Source organism: Balaenoptera musculus, chromosome 1 (assembly GCF_009873245.2).
Source record: "Balaenoptera musculus isolate JJ_BM4_2016_0621 chromosome 1, mBalMus1.pri.v3, whole genome shotgun sequence".
Taxonomy (NCBI): Eukaryota; Metazoa; Chordata; class Mammalia; order Artiodactyla; family Balaenopteridae; genus Balaenoptera; species Balaenoptera musculus.
Genome location: NC_045785.1, coordinates 87,043,681 through 87,060,125, shown reverse-complemented (window position 1 = coordinate 87,060,125; position 16,445 = coordinate 87,043,681). Strand labels below are relative to the sequence as shown.

Below are 16,445 nucleotides of genomic sequence, written 5' to 3'. Positions count from 1 at the left end.
GCTGTGGTTGGACTTTCTAATTTTTCTTTTGTATTTGTATTTGCTAGCCTCTGATTTCTTCAAAACGAAGTGGAATTGACTACTTACTGCCTTCAATGTTGATGGTGTTTTGAATTGGTGCCTATAGAGACATATATTCACAGTTCAAAAGTCAGGTGCTGAGAGCTGGTTTAAAGACAAAAATTCATGAAGGTATATTTTGTGTTATAATTGTTGATGAGTTCTTTGGTTTTCTGTATTTTTGCCCCCTCTCTTTAAAATATCATTGAAATTTCAATAAATTTTTATTGAAGTGTCAAAAAAAAAGTTACGGGCATGGGAACTTCAATTTAAATTAAAGGTGTTTAAATGCCATTTTTCACATGCTAACCTGGCCTAAGAGACCTGGAAATCTCCACATAATAGACTAAGTTCATTATTCTTAACTTTCAAATCTTCATGAAACAGTGAGAATATTGAACTTGATCTTTAATGAAACTGGGTGCAGCAGTCCCTCATTACTCCATTCACGTTCCAGTGATCATATCGTTGGTTAAACATATTCGTAAAAGAAAGGATCACAGCTCTGTCATTCAGTATATCCTTCACATCAGTGTGCTTTGATGGAATCTCAATGTAGTATTTCAATATAGGAATATATTTTATACACTGGGCTCAATCAAGTCTAATGTAAAGGTTGTATTTTCAATACAGATGTGTGTACTATCAACTCTAATTTCACAGTCTTGTGCTATTTCTTAGCCAATAAAATTATGATTGACTTCCTATGCAATTATATGTGCTGGACTAACGGTTTATTTATACTTGTAATCTCTAATCCATGTTCCTTGAAGAGCTATTTTTATGTTAGTCCTTTCTTGTTGAAGAATTCTAGGCATAAGAACAGAATATTGTTAATTATATAAGTGTATAGAACTTATACAATCTAAATGAATAAAAATGTATGCTCATTTTAAAATTATAGTGTGGACATAATTACTCTGTCTTCCCCCAACCTCTTCTTTCTTTTGCATAAAGCAGCCCTCTTTTTTTGGAGGATGAACATCTAACATGGGGTCTGAATGAAAGCTGCCATCTTCCTTTGGCTGTAACCTCCCTGCCTGCTGTAATTTGTATAAAAGTGAGAACCTGACCTAGAATATACTGATAATAGCACCCTGGCTCCCAGCTGCAAAGATTGGCCTGGGGCAGGGATGTGGGGAAGAGGGAGGGGTTGGCTGTATCCCAAACCACTTTCCTGGGGTTTTTCAACTGAATTGAAGCTGGAAGGGAAGAGCTTTTTCCTTCCTAGCAGCAGAGCTGGGGACTCGTGAGCCAGGAGTTACTAGGAGACATTAATCTAGCCCATGATTTCCCAACTTCAGCAACCTTGCATTTTGGGTCAGACAGTCCTTTGTCGTGGGGGGCTGTCCTGTTTATTGTAAGATATTTAGCAGCATCCCTGACCTTTATCAACTAGATGCCAGTGGTACCTTTACCCATAATGTGGTTTCAAAAAATATCTCCAGACTCTATTAAATGGCCCCCATCTGAGAACCACAGAATGAGCCTCATGTAAAAGCAGGACTAGGTGGAAGTGAGGTCAACCTATTCGAGCAAAGTAGGAGATAAAGACAGAAGGAGAAATAAACCTGTTCAGAAGCAGGTATGCCCAAATGTACCCTTTTCCTTTTTGGTTATATAAGTCCATCATTTCCCATTTTTCTAAAGTAGTTTCCTTCTTTTGTCAGGTGGAATAAGAATTCTGAAACAATATCAGAAAAAGAGATGGGAAAACTGGGCCAAAGGCAATAAAAATAATCAATCAATAATAGGGTTTGATCAAGGCATAGATTTAACTGTGAGTTTTGAAAAAAAAATATAAGAACTTATAAACCTGTTTAAAGCAGACAAAGAAATTGACTATGAAATAGATGGTCAACAGCATGAGTAGAATCCTAAGAGTTCCAGAGTAATATAAAATTATCTTCAAGGTAGTAGTCTTGGGATGAGGCATAAGAAACGGGAACAACACTTTTATTTGCATCTTCTTGAGATTATACACATGTCCAGTGATAATTTCCTATTTAAAGTGTGTGTCTGTGTGTGGTTCTCTAAAAAAGGAGCACATACTGTTTTCTAGTCAATCAACTGCCAATAATAAAAAGAGAGAAGGGAAAGTACAAACTGTGAACCAGACACGTTAAGTAACATCCCCCCAAAATATCTTAAACCTGAACCCATTGACTCTAAAATTCACGAGTCAACCTCTATGATGATGAATTTCATCCAAGTACAACACAGGAAATAAGTTTCTTTCTTCCTAGGACTTTAGGTCAAAACAACAGAGAAATTCATCATTAATGTTTCCCCTTTGAATAGCCAGTTGAGGTAAAAAGATTTCAAATTCCCCTCCAGGTAACTGGAATGAAAGGAGGGAGTGGAATCCTTAGAAAGAAAGAAACAGTATTACCTGGTTAGAAGCAATTGTACAAGATGGACTTGAACCATTTTCAAAATGTGCCAAGTCTATCACCAATTCCATGTAACAGCTACTGGCCTGTCCCACTTGACATCCTTGTCTTTTGAGGAAGGCTATGTACCTGGGGGAAAGGTAACTGAACAGCAGGAAATCTGTTTTTTTGGGAAGCAGTTATTGAAAGAAGGCACGTGTGGAATGAAAAGTACCTATAAACTTTAGGGCAGATCTTTCCTTTAAGTAAAAGTCAAACGTGTTACTTTGTTGTTAAATCTTTTTTTATGCTAAAGTATCCAGTAATCATATTTCCATATCACTAACAACCACCACCTCAGCACACATCAACAACCAGTTCAAGAAAGCTACACCAGGAGTTCCACTTCCAGGATGACAATATAAGGAGCTCCGAGGACCTGTTCCCCAGCAGTGAAAATTATAAGACATAGTCTCTTCAGCAAATAGTACTAAGACAACCGTATATCCTCATGTAAAAGAATGAAATTGGGCCCTTTCCACACATCATATGCAGTAATTGACTGAAATTGGCATCAAAGGCCTACATCTAAAAGTTAAAACTCTCTTTAGAAGAAAACATAGATCTGCATAACCTCTGATTTGGCAATGGCTTCTTAGATATGATACCAAAAGGATAAGCAACAAAAAAAATACACTAAACTTCACCAAAATTTAAAACTTCTATGCTTCAAAGTGCATGATCAAGAAAGTAAAAAGAAATATTTGCAAATCATAATCTGATAAGGGATTTGTATGTAGAACGTATAAATAACTTTTACAACTCAATTATTAAAAATGGGCAAAGGATCTGAACAGACATTTCTCCAAAGGATATATATAAATGGCCAACACACCCACAACAAAAGATGCAACAGGAAATGCAAATCAAAACAAGACACCACTTCACCCATTAGGATGACTACAATAAAATAAAATTTAATTAAAAAAATAATAAGTGCTGGTGAGGATGTGAAGAAATTAGAACTCTCATACACTGCTGGTAGGAATGTAAAATGGTGCAGCCACTTTGGAAAACAGTCTGGCAGCTCCTTAAATGGTCAAATACAGTTGTGATATGACCCAGCAATACCACTCCTAGGCCCAAGAGAAATTAAAACATATGTTCACACAAAAATTTACATACCAATTTTTATAGCAGCATTATTTATAATTGCCAAAGCTGAAAACAACCCAAGTGTCTATCAGTGAAAGAATAAAGATAAATGGACACATACACACATACACACACACACACAATATTTTTGGCCATAAAAAAGAATAAAGTACTGACAAATGCTACAACAGGAATGAACCTTGAAAACATTATGTTAAGTGATAGAAGCCAGTCACAAAAAATCACATATTATATGATTCCATTAACATGAACTACTATCTAGAATAGGCAAATCTATAGAGACAGAAAGCTGATTAGTGGTTCCTTAGGCCTGGGGACGTGGGGGAAGGGGTTATGGATATGGAGTGTTAACCAAAAGGTATGGGGTTTCTTTATGAGATGACATGATGAAAAACCAGAAGCAAAGTAAGTAACTATAAACAAGAAAATGGCTGCACAAATCACTACAGATTCAGACTATGAAGTACTGTGCAGCCATTTAAAAAATGTGTAAGAGCAATTCTTGACTTTGAAGGATTTCCACAAGATATTGTGAAGTGAGGAAACAAAAGGCAAAATAGTATGTATAATATGACCTCATTTTTATAAAACAAAGCTAACAACTGTGTGTGAGGGAGTGTGTATGTGTGTCTGTAAGTCTGTATAGGATACTATGAGCACAGAGCAATGTAAGAAAGGATACGTATTAGTTAACATGTGTAGCCTGTGTGTGCGTGTGGTGTATATGTGGGATAGCAGTCGTGGATAGAAAAGGGGAGAGAAGGGAGGAAAGGCATACAGAGCTAAAGTTTTGTTGAGATATAATTGATATATAACATTTAAACGTTTAAGGTGTACAACATAACGATCTGGTTTATGTATCGCAAAATGATTACTATAATAAGATTAGTTAACATCCAACACCTCACAGATACAACCAAAGCCTTGACAAGAACTTTTAAGATCTATTCTCCTGTCAACTTCAAACACGCAACAGTATTAACTATCGTCATCATGTTGCACATTACATCCCCAGGCCTTATTTATCTTATAACTGGAAGTTTGTACCTTTTGACCACCTTCACCTAATTCCTCTACTCCCACCACCACTTCCCTCTGGCAGGTGTTCTAATTTTCTGTATCGTTTAACAACCTGTGAGTTGGAGATTATTATCTCTACTTATTATCTCCATTTGAGTTCAAGATTATTATCTCCGGATGGGGAAATGAAGTTTGGAGTGGTTAAATGGCTTGCAACACAATACGGTTGGGGCCATCCTGATAGGAAGGACTCTCACCCAAAATCTGTTTTGTTATGTCAAGACCGGTGATGCCATGAACACACCAACAGGGTATGAAAAGGTTTATCACTCATATAATGAGGCTTCCTGGGGAGAGCAGGGCTGGCCTCTCAGGCTGTTTGAAAATGTCTTGAGACCTGGGAAAGGAGACTGGCTTGGGGTTTTTATGATGGTTAGAGGGTGAGTCCCAGCATGCTGGGAGGAGGCTGTATGGTTTGAACTTCCTGTGAGTGCCGAAAGAGGGAGCGCTCTTTTGGCCTTAGCAGCTTGTCCAGACCCGGGGCAGGAGAGGAAAAGGGAGGTGAGGCTTAAAAGCTGTCAGCAGTCAAACATCAAAAAATGAAGCCAGATTCTTTATTACAAATGGTTTAAAAATTGTACATGCCAGTATTTAAGAAAAATGTTTAGTTTTATATTTATATAGGTGTTTGTGTATCTCTTGTTTTAGTTAAGATAATTTAAATGTCTAGTTTGTTTGTGTGTGTGAGACACTTATTTAAGTGCTAATAACCAAATGGTACTTAAAGTCATACATGTAAGGTAACAGGCATGACTAAATACCTCAAACTTTACTCAAAGTCTTGAGAAATATATGTCCAAAAATTGCCAAATATTAGGATAACCAGTATATTCAATTCTTAAATATAGCCATAAAATGAATATAAAATTACTCTGTATGATAAATATTACTAGAATGTAAGCCTGGAGAAGGAAATGAGTGTAATGTGTCTTTATCATTATCATCATAAGCACCTGCAATTGTGCCTTATAAAGAGTAGACCCTTAACAAATAAATGGGAGAACAAATTTGATAAACACTGTGTACATTAAAAAATAAAGCTAGATGTGAATTGTGAAGAGTATGTAAAAAAAAATACCAAAAAAAAAAGAATAAATTTACTAGTGGGAAAATGACTGTATAAGGAATTCTAAATAGTAACTCAAAAATATAATTTAAATTTATCTTGGTAATCTTTAAACAGTTACTTAACTTTTAATAAACCAACTTTTGAAGTTATCATTAATGTTTAATAATATTTAATCATTTTTTGCATATTTACTTTGAATTCCTAATATCAAAGTAAATAGCATTTCAGAGAAAATTATGATGAAATAAAGGTGAATACATAGTATACTTGTTAACATACACTGGATTCATATTAGAATCTGCTTCAGAGGCTTGAGCTACTAGTAGAAAAAGAACACACACAAGTCATTTCATATTAAACTTTTTATTAAAACTGAGTCTTTACAATATATTTAAAATGACATGTTCCACAGACAAATATTTAAGAAAAAAATTTTTAATGTATAATTATTGGCATACAAATTTAAGAACATAGTTAAAACTAAGCTAAATATTTATATGTATATATATGTATATATATATCCAAATTCATATGAATGCTCTGGAACACCTGAGTTTTAAGTTGTTGGTTTTCCAGATAGTTTGAAACACTTTTCGTCCACTTTAGAAAGGACCCAGCCCATCCAGAAAGAATAACTTTGGTTAACCTTGGTTATCTCCCAAAGATCACAGAGAAGTCTTCAATGCGATTATGATTTATCTTCAGAGGCTTCTTCCAAGTGCAGATCTGTCTGTGATGTAAGGAAGGATTCCCATGTAGCAAGGCACTAAATGATGGAAACACACCATGAGGAGGTCAACAGTAGTTCACTTTTACTGTTAGAAGGATTAATAAATCCTTACGTATCTGTTCCTATAGCAATCTGCCCTACTCCTCTCTCCCATAGGCTTGCCAGGATCCCTGTCATTTTCTACATATTTTAATTCTTAATGAGGGAAACTGTTGCTAAATAAGAGGAAAACATAAAAGGTTAAAAAATTAGCATGGATTAGTTTGCTGAAATAATCGACTATTCCCCCACTGTCAGGATAGAAAACAGATCTATAATAAATTGTAGAGGGAAAGATGGACCATTTGGATCTGAGGGGGCAGGCATTAAGCATCTAGACAGAGGAATAGTGATACAAGCATGGCTTAATCAGATTTGAATCCTACTATATCAAGTGTGAGTTTGTGCAAGTTGATTAATCTCTATTATAGTTTCTTCAGCTATAAATTAGGTTAATGGCAATACTTACCACTAAAGCAATCGTGAAAATTAAATTTACAAAACCTGTATAAATCTCTATGCAGAATGCCTGGCTCAAAGTAAGTATTCAAAAAATTAGCAATGATTATATTATGATGGTCTGCTGGGACTAGGTGGTGAGAGAGTCATTAATGCGTCCAGGAAACGAATCAAGGTGACCTAATTGATATCTACAGAACAAAAGAGAATACGTATTTTTTTCCATGTGCATATAAAACATTTACCAAAACACACCATATTCCAGGTTATACAAGACATCTCAATAAATTTAAAAAGAATCAAGTCATATGAGGTTTGTTCTCTGAACATAATGAAATTAACTTAGAAATCAGCAACTGAAAGATATCTGAAAAATCCCCAAATATTTGAGATCTAAACAGGACACTTATAAATAAGCCCTGTGTCAAAGAAGAAATCAAAAGGTAATCTAGAAAGTATTTTATTTTAAACTGAATGAAAATGAAAATACAATGTATAAAAAATTTTGGAATGCCACTGAAGTAGTACATAAAGAGAAATCTATACCACTAAACACCTTCATTAGAAAAGAAGAAAGGGTCTTAAATGACTTCAGTTTCCATCTTAAAAACTAAAAAAGAACAAATTATAACCAAAGTAAGCAGCAGAAGAAAAAAAACAGAAAAGATAGAAGTGTGAATCAATGAAAGAGAAAAACAATGAAACCGAACATTGAATCTTTGAGAAGATTAATAAAATTGATCAACTTTTAGCCGGACTGTTCATAAAAGAAGAAAGATGACACAAATTACCAACTGTTAGGAATGAGAGAGGTGGCATCCCTTTAAATTCTACTGAAGGAAAAAAAGAAAATATTATTGAAAACTTTATACCTATACATTTGAGAACTTAAATGAAACCAATGAAAAGATACAAACTACCAAAACTCACTCTAGAAAAAATAGATAATTCAAATGAATTTGAATTTGTTGTTAAATATCTTTCCACAAAGAACACTTCAGGCCCAAATGGCTTCACCAGTGAATTCTACCAAAAACTTAAGGAAGAATCATATTAATTCTACACAAACTCTTCCAGAGAACTGAAGAGAAAGGAATGCTTTCCAACTTACCAAAGACATTACAAAAGAACAAAACTACAGACCACTATCCCTCATAAACATAGATGCAAAAATTATAAACAAAATTTTAGCAAATCAAATCCAGCAATCTATAGAAAGAATTACATTTCATGACCAAATGGAGTTTATCCCAGGAGTGTAAGATTGGATTAATGTTTAACTATCAATCAATGTAACTGACTGTATTAAAAGTAATTTATTATCATCTCAATAGACATGGAAAGACATTTGTCAAATGACAACGTCCATTTCTTACTTTAAAAAAAAAATTCTCAACAAATTAGGAACAGATGGGAATTTCCACAACTTGAGGAAGAACATCTACAAAATACCTACAATTAACATCATATGGAGAAATGCATTAAATATTAGCAGTTATTAGTATTTTATTTCTTTTCAATGCCAAGAAAAAAATTTTAATTCAGCTTTATAGATACTCAAAATCTCCTTCACCAACTTTTGAGTATAAAAAAGAAGGAAATACAAAAATACCTAAATACAGATAATGTTTAAAAATCTATCCACAACATTTACAAAACAATGAAAACTATGAACTGGGATTGAAGGGCTGATAGAGAACCATGGTTCACCTTTGGAAAGAGCCCTGTTTCCCTTGTGAACCTGATTTCTGGCCTCTTCTGCAAATCCATACGTTATCTACTATCTGGTAACCCTGCAGGGCAGCCCAAAGCAATTAATGCTTTCAGGAGATATCATATCTTTTTGATAACTCTGCCAAACTATCATTTAAAGAATCTTTGAACATATTCAAGGTAAAATTCAAAATAAAAATCTGAGCAGTCTGCTCTATTTAGAATTCCTGTCAAATAAGGGATCCAAATTGCACCAAAGATGGTATTAATCCTAATGTGATGAAACTTCTATCATTGTCATATTCTTCAACTCTCCTAGTTTAATGTCTAAGGAAGATCAGCCCTCCATGCTGATTAGTGTTGTGAAGTAACATTTTCATTTCTAAAGCAAATCCTAAAAATGACAGTGAGACACGGTAAAAGAAACAAATTAGCTACTTAACTATCTCCTTACCATCCACCATACGAAAGGTAGAAAAACAATTTATGTATTCTGAAATACAGATTATAGAACACTAGCACAGAAAATCAAGAGAAGTATCATGACAACGGCTGAATATCTATATGAATACTTGGTCAGGCATTATAATGGTTGTTTTATCACATATTACCTTCTTTAAACCTCACAATGACTACTATGAATCTTATTTTATAGATGAGAAAGCTGAGGATCAAATGGTTAAGTATGTCTGTGATATTACAAACCTGATAAGAGGTATAGCCATTCATCAGCAAATGGAAAATAACCAATCTCTTGAATGACCACCAGGATACCTTTAATAAGTCACTGGCCCATCAAGATGAGACCCCTTTCTTTTACATAGTGGAAGAAGGACCATTTTGGAGGGCAGGTGAGTAAAAAAAATGCATAATTGCAGGGGGATCAACTTTTTTTTTTTTTAATAAATTTACTTATTTATTTTGGTTGCATTGGGTCTTTGTTGCTGCGTGCGGGCTTTCTCTAGTTGCGGCGAGTGGGGGCTACTCTTCGTTGAGGTGCGTGGGCTTCTCATTGCGGTGGCTTCTCTTGTTGCGAAGCACGGGCTCTAGGTGCATGGGCTTCAGTAGTTGTGGCGTGCGGGCTCAGTGGCTGTAGCGCACGGGCTTAGTTGCTCTGCGGCATGTGGGATCTTCTGGACCAGGGCTCGAACCCGTGTCCCCTGCACTGGCAGGCAGATTCTTAACCACTGCGCCACCAGGGAAGTCCCAGGGGAATCAACTTTTAGGAAGGAGTATATATGCAGGTTGAGTGTGTAGAAATTGATTCCTTACATACCTCTTGGAAATTTTTATGTATTTCCAGGAGTATGTATACCCTTTGAAGATGACTGAATTAACACACGCCAGGCATATAGTAAGTGCTCAGTAAATGCAGAGACCATAGAGAAGAAATGTACTTTACTACTGATGCAAATATGCTGCTCATCATAAACACTGCATTTTTCAATCTGAATATTAATCAATTGACATCCTGGCTTCTATTGACCTCTAAATTTGTTAATGTTAAGTTTTGCTATGAAAGCCTGATCCCCACTCAGGTTGCTGACCATCAGATTTCTGCTACAAAACTGAGGACATGCTCTGAACTGTGTAGCTCCTGAAACTACCAATCCTCTTTTGGAATTTTGATAGCAGATTTTCTTACTAACTAAATATGTTAACTGCCTCCTCCTGCCAATGTTTAATATTAACCTATTACCTGATATGTTGCTCATTTACCCAGTTAATGTACATAAATCTATTTTAAAATAATGAATGATAATCTCTACAACTCCTTAAATCTTTTTACTCTTTCTTGCTTTTCTTGGATTTTTGAGTATGAAAAACTAAATAAAAACTCAAGAAATGGATTGTTTATACCACATAAATAGTTTAGTTCAGTATTCACTGCATCCAGGACTGTGATAATTGGAGGATATAAAGAATCATCAAAACGACAACAAAAAGAAATCTCAAAATCTAGTGTGAAACTTCCTTATAATTGTAAATTATATTTTTAAAAAATGTATTTCTGCAGGCTTCCTTGGTGGTGCAGTGCTTAAGAATCCGCCTGCCAATGCAGGTGACATGGGTTCAATCCTTGGTCTGGGAAGATCCTTCGTGCCATGGAGCAACTGAGTCCGGGCGCCACAACTACTGAGCCTGTGCTCTAGAGCCTGTGAGACACAACTACTGAGCCCACTTGCCACAACTACTGAAGCCCGTGTGCCTAGAGCCTGTGCTCTGCAACAAGAGAAGCCACCCAATGAGAAGCCCACACACCGCAACGAAGAGTAGCCCTTGCTCACTGCAACTAGAGAAAGCCCGCGTGCAGCAATGAAGACCCAACGCAGCCAAAAATAAATAAATAAAATAAATAAATTTATTTAAAAAAAGAAGAAGAAAAAGATGTTAAAACAATTATTTGAAAAAAATGTATTTCTGTTATTTGGCTTCTCACTGTTTTCTATCAAGGAATTGACTTTTTCCCCACTTTCAAATCATTATAATTAGTAAAGCAAACTAATATCAAAATTAGAGTAACCATCAAAAATACCCAGTGTCACGGGTGGCCTGACCTTTAATCATACCCATCAGCTCATTCTAGTTTTAGATTTTCATATTGTCATAAGAAAATCAGCAACAATTCCACTTTTAGTTGAATAATGTGTCATAATTTTCCATACACATTATTTTATTTGATACAACAGTACTTTGACAAACTCAAGTAATTGCATCTTATAGTTAAGGGAACTGTGATCCATTGAGTCCAGCACTCTTTTCTAGTGCCCCACGCTTCCACTGCAGTAAAAGTTAAGTCCATAAATATGTTGAACATATTTATTGGCAGGATGTTGGGTGACCAGAAAGCAAGTCGATCACAAATCCTCGTTAACTGAGAATGCAGTGCACACTTTTTTCCAGGTGGCTCCAGTTTGTAGACAAAGACCAAAAACTGTAGCTTCTCTATGAAGGGCAGGACTGGGAAAGAGGCTGTACAGTTAGAAAAGTGAGCCAGAACTAGGGCAAACAGGCCTGACAGGTAAACAAAAGCCCTTTTGTCCCAAAACACATTCTTAAAAACTTCTCAAATACACAGACAGAATATTTAGAAAATAAGTTTTAATTCCAAAACTCTTCTTGAAAGTAAATCTCTTGCTACCCCAGTAAAGTAGTGATGACATTTTGCCATTAGAAAAGGTAAATGTCTCTTTAGTTCTCATAAGTAGGTAGTGATCCCATAAGCAGATGTGATCAAGTTTTCTAAAGAATGAATGATAACAAAAATGGTGTTTCTGTAGATATAGCTTCCAATGAAAACTTCCACATTTAAGAATCAATATTTTCTCAAGATGGTGGGATATGAGAGGTTCTATTCCACAGTCTGACTTCAGGCAAATCCTTTCATTTCTCTGGGCCTATTTGCCCATTCATAGAATAGGGGGGTTGGACCATGTATGTCCGTTAACTTTCATCCTAGAACCTAAAGTGGCCAACACAAAAGTAAACAAATGCAACCTAATTATTAACTTAAAAGCTTTTGCATAGCAAAGGAAACCATAAACAAAACAAAAAGACAACCTACAGAATGGGAGAAAATATTTGCATATGATGCAACCGACAAGGGAATAATCTCCAAAATATACAAACAGCTCATACAGCTCGGTATCAAAAAAACAAACAACCCAATCAAAAAAGGGGCAGACCGAAGATCTAAATAGACATTTCCCTAAAGAAGACATACAGATGGCCAAAAGGCACATGAAAAGATGCTCATTATCACTAATTATAATTAGAGAAACGCAAATCAAAACTACAGTGAGGTATCACCTCACACTGATCAGAATGGCTGTCATCAAAAAGTCTACAAATAATAAATGCTGGAGAGGGTGTGGAGAAAAGGGAACCCTCCTACACTGTTGGTGGGAATGTAAATTGGTATAGCCACTATGGAGCACAGTATGGAGGTTCCTTAAAAAACTAAAAATAGAGCTACCATATGATCCTGCAATCCCACTCCTGGGCATATATTTGGAGAAAGCCATAATTCAAAAAGATACATGCACCCTAATGTTCACTGCAGCACTATTTACAAGAGCTAAGACATGGAAGCAACCTAAGTGTCCACTGACAGACAAACAGATAAAGAAGATGTGGTATATATACACAATGGAATATTACTCAGCCATAAAAAAGAATGAAATAATGTCATATGCAGCAACATGGATGGGCCTAGAGACTATCATACTAAGTGAAATAAGCCAGACAGAGAAAGACAAATATCATATGATATTGCTTATATATGGAATCTTAAACAAAATATACAAATAAACTTATATACAAAACAGAAATAGACCCACGGACATAGAAGACCAACTTATGGTTACCAAAGGGGAAAGCGGTGGGGGGGTTGGATAAATTAGGAGTTTGGGAATAACATACACACATTACCATATATAAAATAGATAACCACCAAGGACCTACTGCATAGCACAGGGAACTATACTCAATATTTTGTAACAGCCTGTAACGGAAAAGAATCTGAAAAAAAATAGATATATACGTATGTATAACTGAATCACTTTGCTGTACACCTGAAACTAATACAACATTATAAATCAACTATACTTAAATAAAAATTTAAAAAATGAAAAAAAAAGTTGGCAAATGAGATCACATATAATTTGTAAATATGCCTTGCTCTATTTGGCTTGACACAGTGTGGAAAGGCATCAAACATAACATTTTACCACTCCCCTCTGTATTTGATATTTATAAGGTAATTGTCACTATAAATAATTTCCAAAGGTAAGATTCAGAAATACATGAGAAATATTTTCAATTAGTACTACTGCTACTATTACTACTAATAGTTTACATTTATCAAAACCTTATTATGTGCTAGGCACTGCATTAAGAACTTAACATATATTTTACTTATTTATTTACTTATCTATCCAGCAGCTTTCAAACATATTTTCTATATTGGCTATTTCGGGCTCAAGTAAAATAAGTAGTGGCTTAAGGGATAAACTAGTTGAGACTCCTGGAAAGTTATTTATGAGTATAAAAGCTTCAAAATGATTTACTTTTAGTGACTTACTGGGAATATTAAATTTTGCTTCTAAGACTTTCCTTTCATCTTTCTTTATTCCATTATATACATACATACATACATATGTGTACATATATATTTTAATACCAAATAAAATTGATGTATATACTATTATTTTTAGCACTTTATAGATAAGGATGCTGAGGTCCACTGAAATAACGAAAAGTCTTCAAGGTCTCTGTGCTTAAAGTCACAAGTTATGCCTGTCCAAAGCTCTTAGCCACCAGGTGGTAATGCCAACATAAAGTTTGATATCTCCATAGGTAATGCTACCACCCTGTTCATGGAACAGCTAATAGAAAACCTAGTCTCATCCAAATTATCACATAAGTCAAATTAATAAAATATTATCTATATATCTCTGCTAATAAAGTAAAATAACCATATATTTTCCTAAAACAATAACAATGATATCTATTATTGTAAAATGTAATAAAAGCCAAACCTTACCATGCACCCCTTTTTAAACCAGAAATTTCCATATTAAGTCAAAGTTGTTGTGCTTCTAGTTTTCCTACTAATCTAAAAGTATCTTTTAGACAGTGCCATAATAATTGTATCTCTTCTTAATAAACTAAAACTGAGAAATATGACTGAGTGTCCTTTACGTACTTTAATGCTATCTCAAATGATCTTGGGCACAGACGACATCACCTACATTTGAGGAAACACTGAAGCTCAAATATGTAAACATCTCCATACTAGGCCAATATCACTGCAAAATAAATTACATTATAAAAATTGTAGGCCATGCCTAAAATGAGGGCAACGGAGTGTGTAACATTTTAGTAGTTTTTTTTTTAATCATCTAAACCTAAGATCCAAACAGTAATGAAAACTTTCAGGAGCTGCATATTTAAACATTTTTCTGAAATGTAATCAATCCAGAAAGAAATTAGAGATTATGTTACAAATGGAAAGCAACTTCTATTATTTTGCAATGGCTCAAAATTATTGATTAAATTTCGTTTTTGAAAAAGTCTAAATTCAGAATAACCTGCCACCTTATAATTTGAGAAATGTCAATAACTTCAAAATAACAAGATTTGCATATTTTTTTCTAAAATTACTTTTACATATCTCTCAAGAACATAAGTAATAAGTTTGGATTTGTAAATACTTCAATGACTGCAACAGAGTGAATGCAAAAAACTCATTAGCTACAAACGCCATCTTGTGGTCCATTTAAAAAATAATTTTGTAGTATTAGTCTGTAGATCTCTAACTCAAGATCTGCTAAAGATAGAAAAAGCCTTAGATACGAATAGCTCCATTTCTGTCATTTTTACATGTGGAAAAATTGGGGCTCCAAAAGATCTAATACATTGGAAATCTTTATAGAAAGAATTAATACAAGAGCCAAATTTTCATATCTTTTCAACTCATACTTTTCTATACCATATCATCATTGTTTTTTTTAGCAATAACAAACCAATTACATGAAGTTTGTCCAGTTTAGTACCCCAGACACTTCAAACACCAAGCTTATCTGTGTTTGTTTATCATATACATGGAAATACAACAAACTAAAAAGAAGAGCACATTTACTTTCAGATTACCAGAAAATTATCAAGGCACAGCTATGATGTTTAACTACATTATTTTAAAGCATTTCACACATGTTTTCTAATTTTATTCTTCTAAGAACCTGTGAGGGATGTGTGTGGATAGGGGGTGGAGGAAGAGGAGGACCATCAGTACCACTTTTTGACAGATTAGAAAACTGGGCATAGAGAAGATATGATGAAGATTTTACAATTAGTGGCAGGCACTCTGATATCCAAGTTTAATTTTTTTCATTAGTAAACCCACCTTCTTTTTTCAAGATGTTACATCATGCAGTGTGTGCATGTGTGTTTTAAATCATTTCTTCCTTTTCTTTACAGGAACTATATATTGGTCCATAGTATATAGTCTGTCATTTATGAAGAACAATAAGATGAAAATTCTTAAATCAGAATCTAGATAATTTTAGAAATTATTTCATTATCATATGTAATCACCTATTCAAGTATTTGATAAACTTAACTACAGAAAAAGTTATCTAATCCAAAGGGTGGGAAGAGGCACAGACTGTCTATGCTATGGCATAACTGTCCCTTTTACATCTAAGCTCAACTTTTCTTGTACAGATAATTGAGAAATAACTATCTCACAGAATATGAGAGACTGGTGAAAATGTTTTTAATAGAAGTTTTTAAGAAAGCAGAAACCTGCAAAAGAACAAAAGCTTTAAAATTACATGAACTACAATAAAAGATGTACACAGTTATGTGGAAACATGAGCTATAGCTATGGCTTTGGAATATGCAATTCAGAATAGAAATCATCACTTAATAAAACAACAAAATAGTTAATTACATAATACTTTAGAATTCTAAAAATGATAAACACTCGATTTTTAAGATTTCCTTAGAAGTAAATAAAAGTCAGACCTTGGTGCATTTAAACTGAATTCTATAATTAACTGTGCTTTATATACATTATAATACTTGAATATTAATCAGATTATAAATGTTTAAATGAGAAAAGACACTACCTATGTTAAGTGTAAGAGATGAACAGACTCTTAGAAGACAGAAGGAACTTTAGAGCAGCGCTTCTCAGACTATCTGCGATGATGAATAAGTCTTTTTCTTTCAATCTGCTGAG

General features: G+C 34.4%; 1 protein-coding gene across 5 annotated transcripts in view; it reads right to left on the bottom strand.

Moving 5' to 3' along the window:
• Nucleotides 1–6,108: 6,108 nt before the first annotated feature.
• The window catches only part of SNX7 (sorting nexin 7), a 97,351-nt gene continuing 87,014 nt past the window's right edge, over nucleotides 6,109–16,445 (bottom strand). For 2 of the 5 annotated variants that reach the window (XM_036824111.1, XM_036824112.1), the window contains one exon: nucleotides 6,161–6,523. In XM_036824111.1, the coding sequence (XP_036680006.1) occupies nucleotides 6,446–6,523 (78 nt within the window). In that variant the 3' untranslated portion in view covers nucleotides 6,161–6,445. Of the gene's footprint in view, nucleotides 6,524–11,342; nucleotides 12,162–15,621; nucleotides 15,709–16,445 lie in introns of those variants that run through there. The other 3 variants (XM_036824108.1, XM_036824110.1, XM_036824109.1) reach the window with 3 other exon arrangements.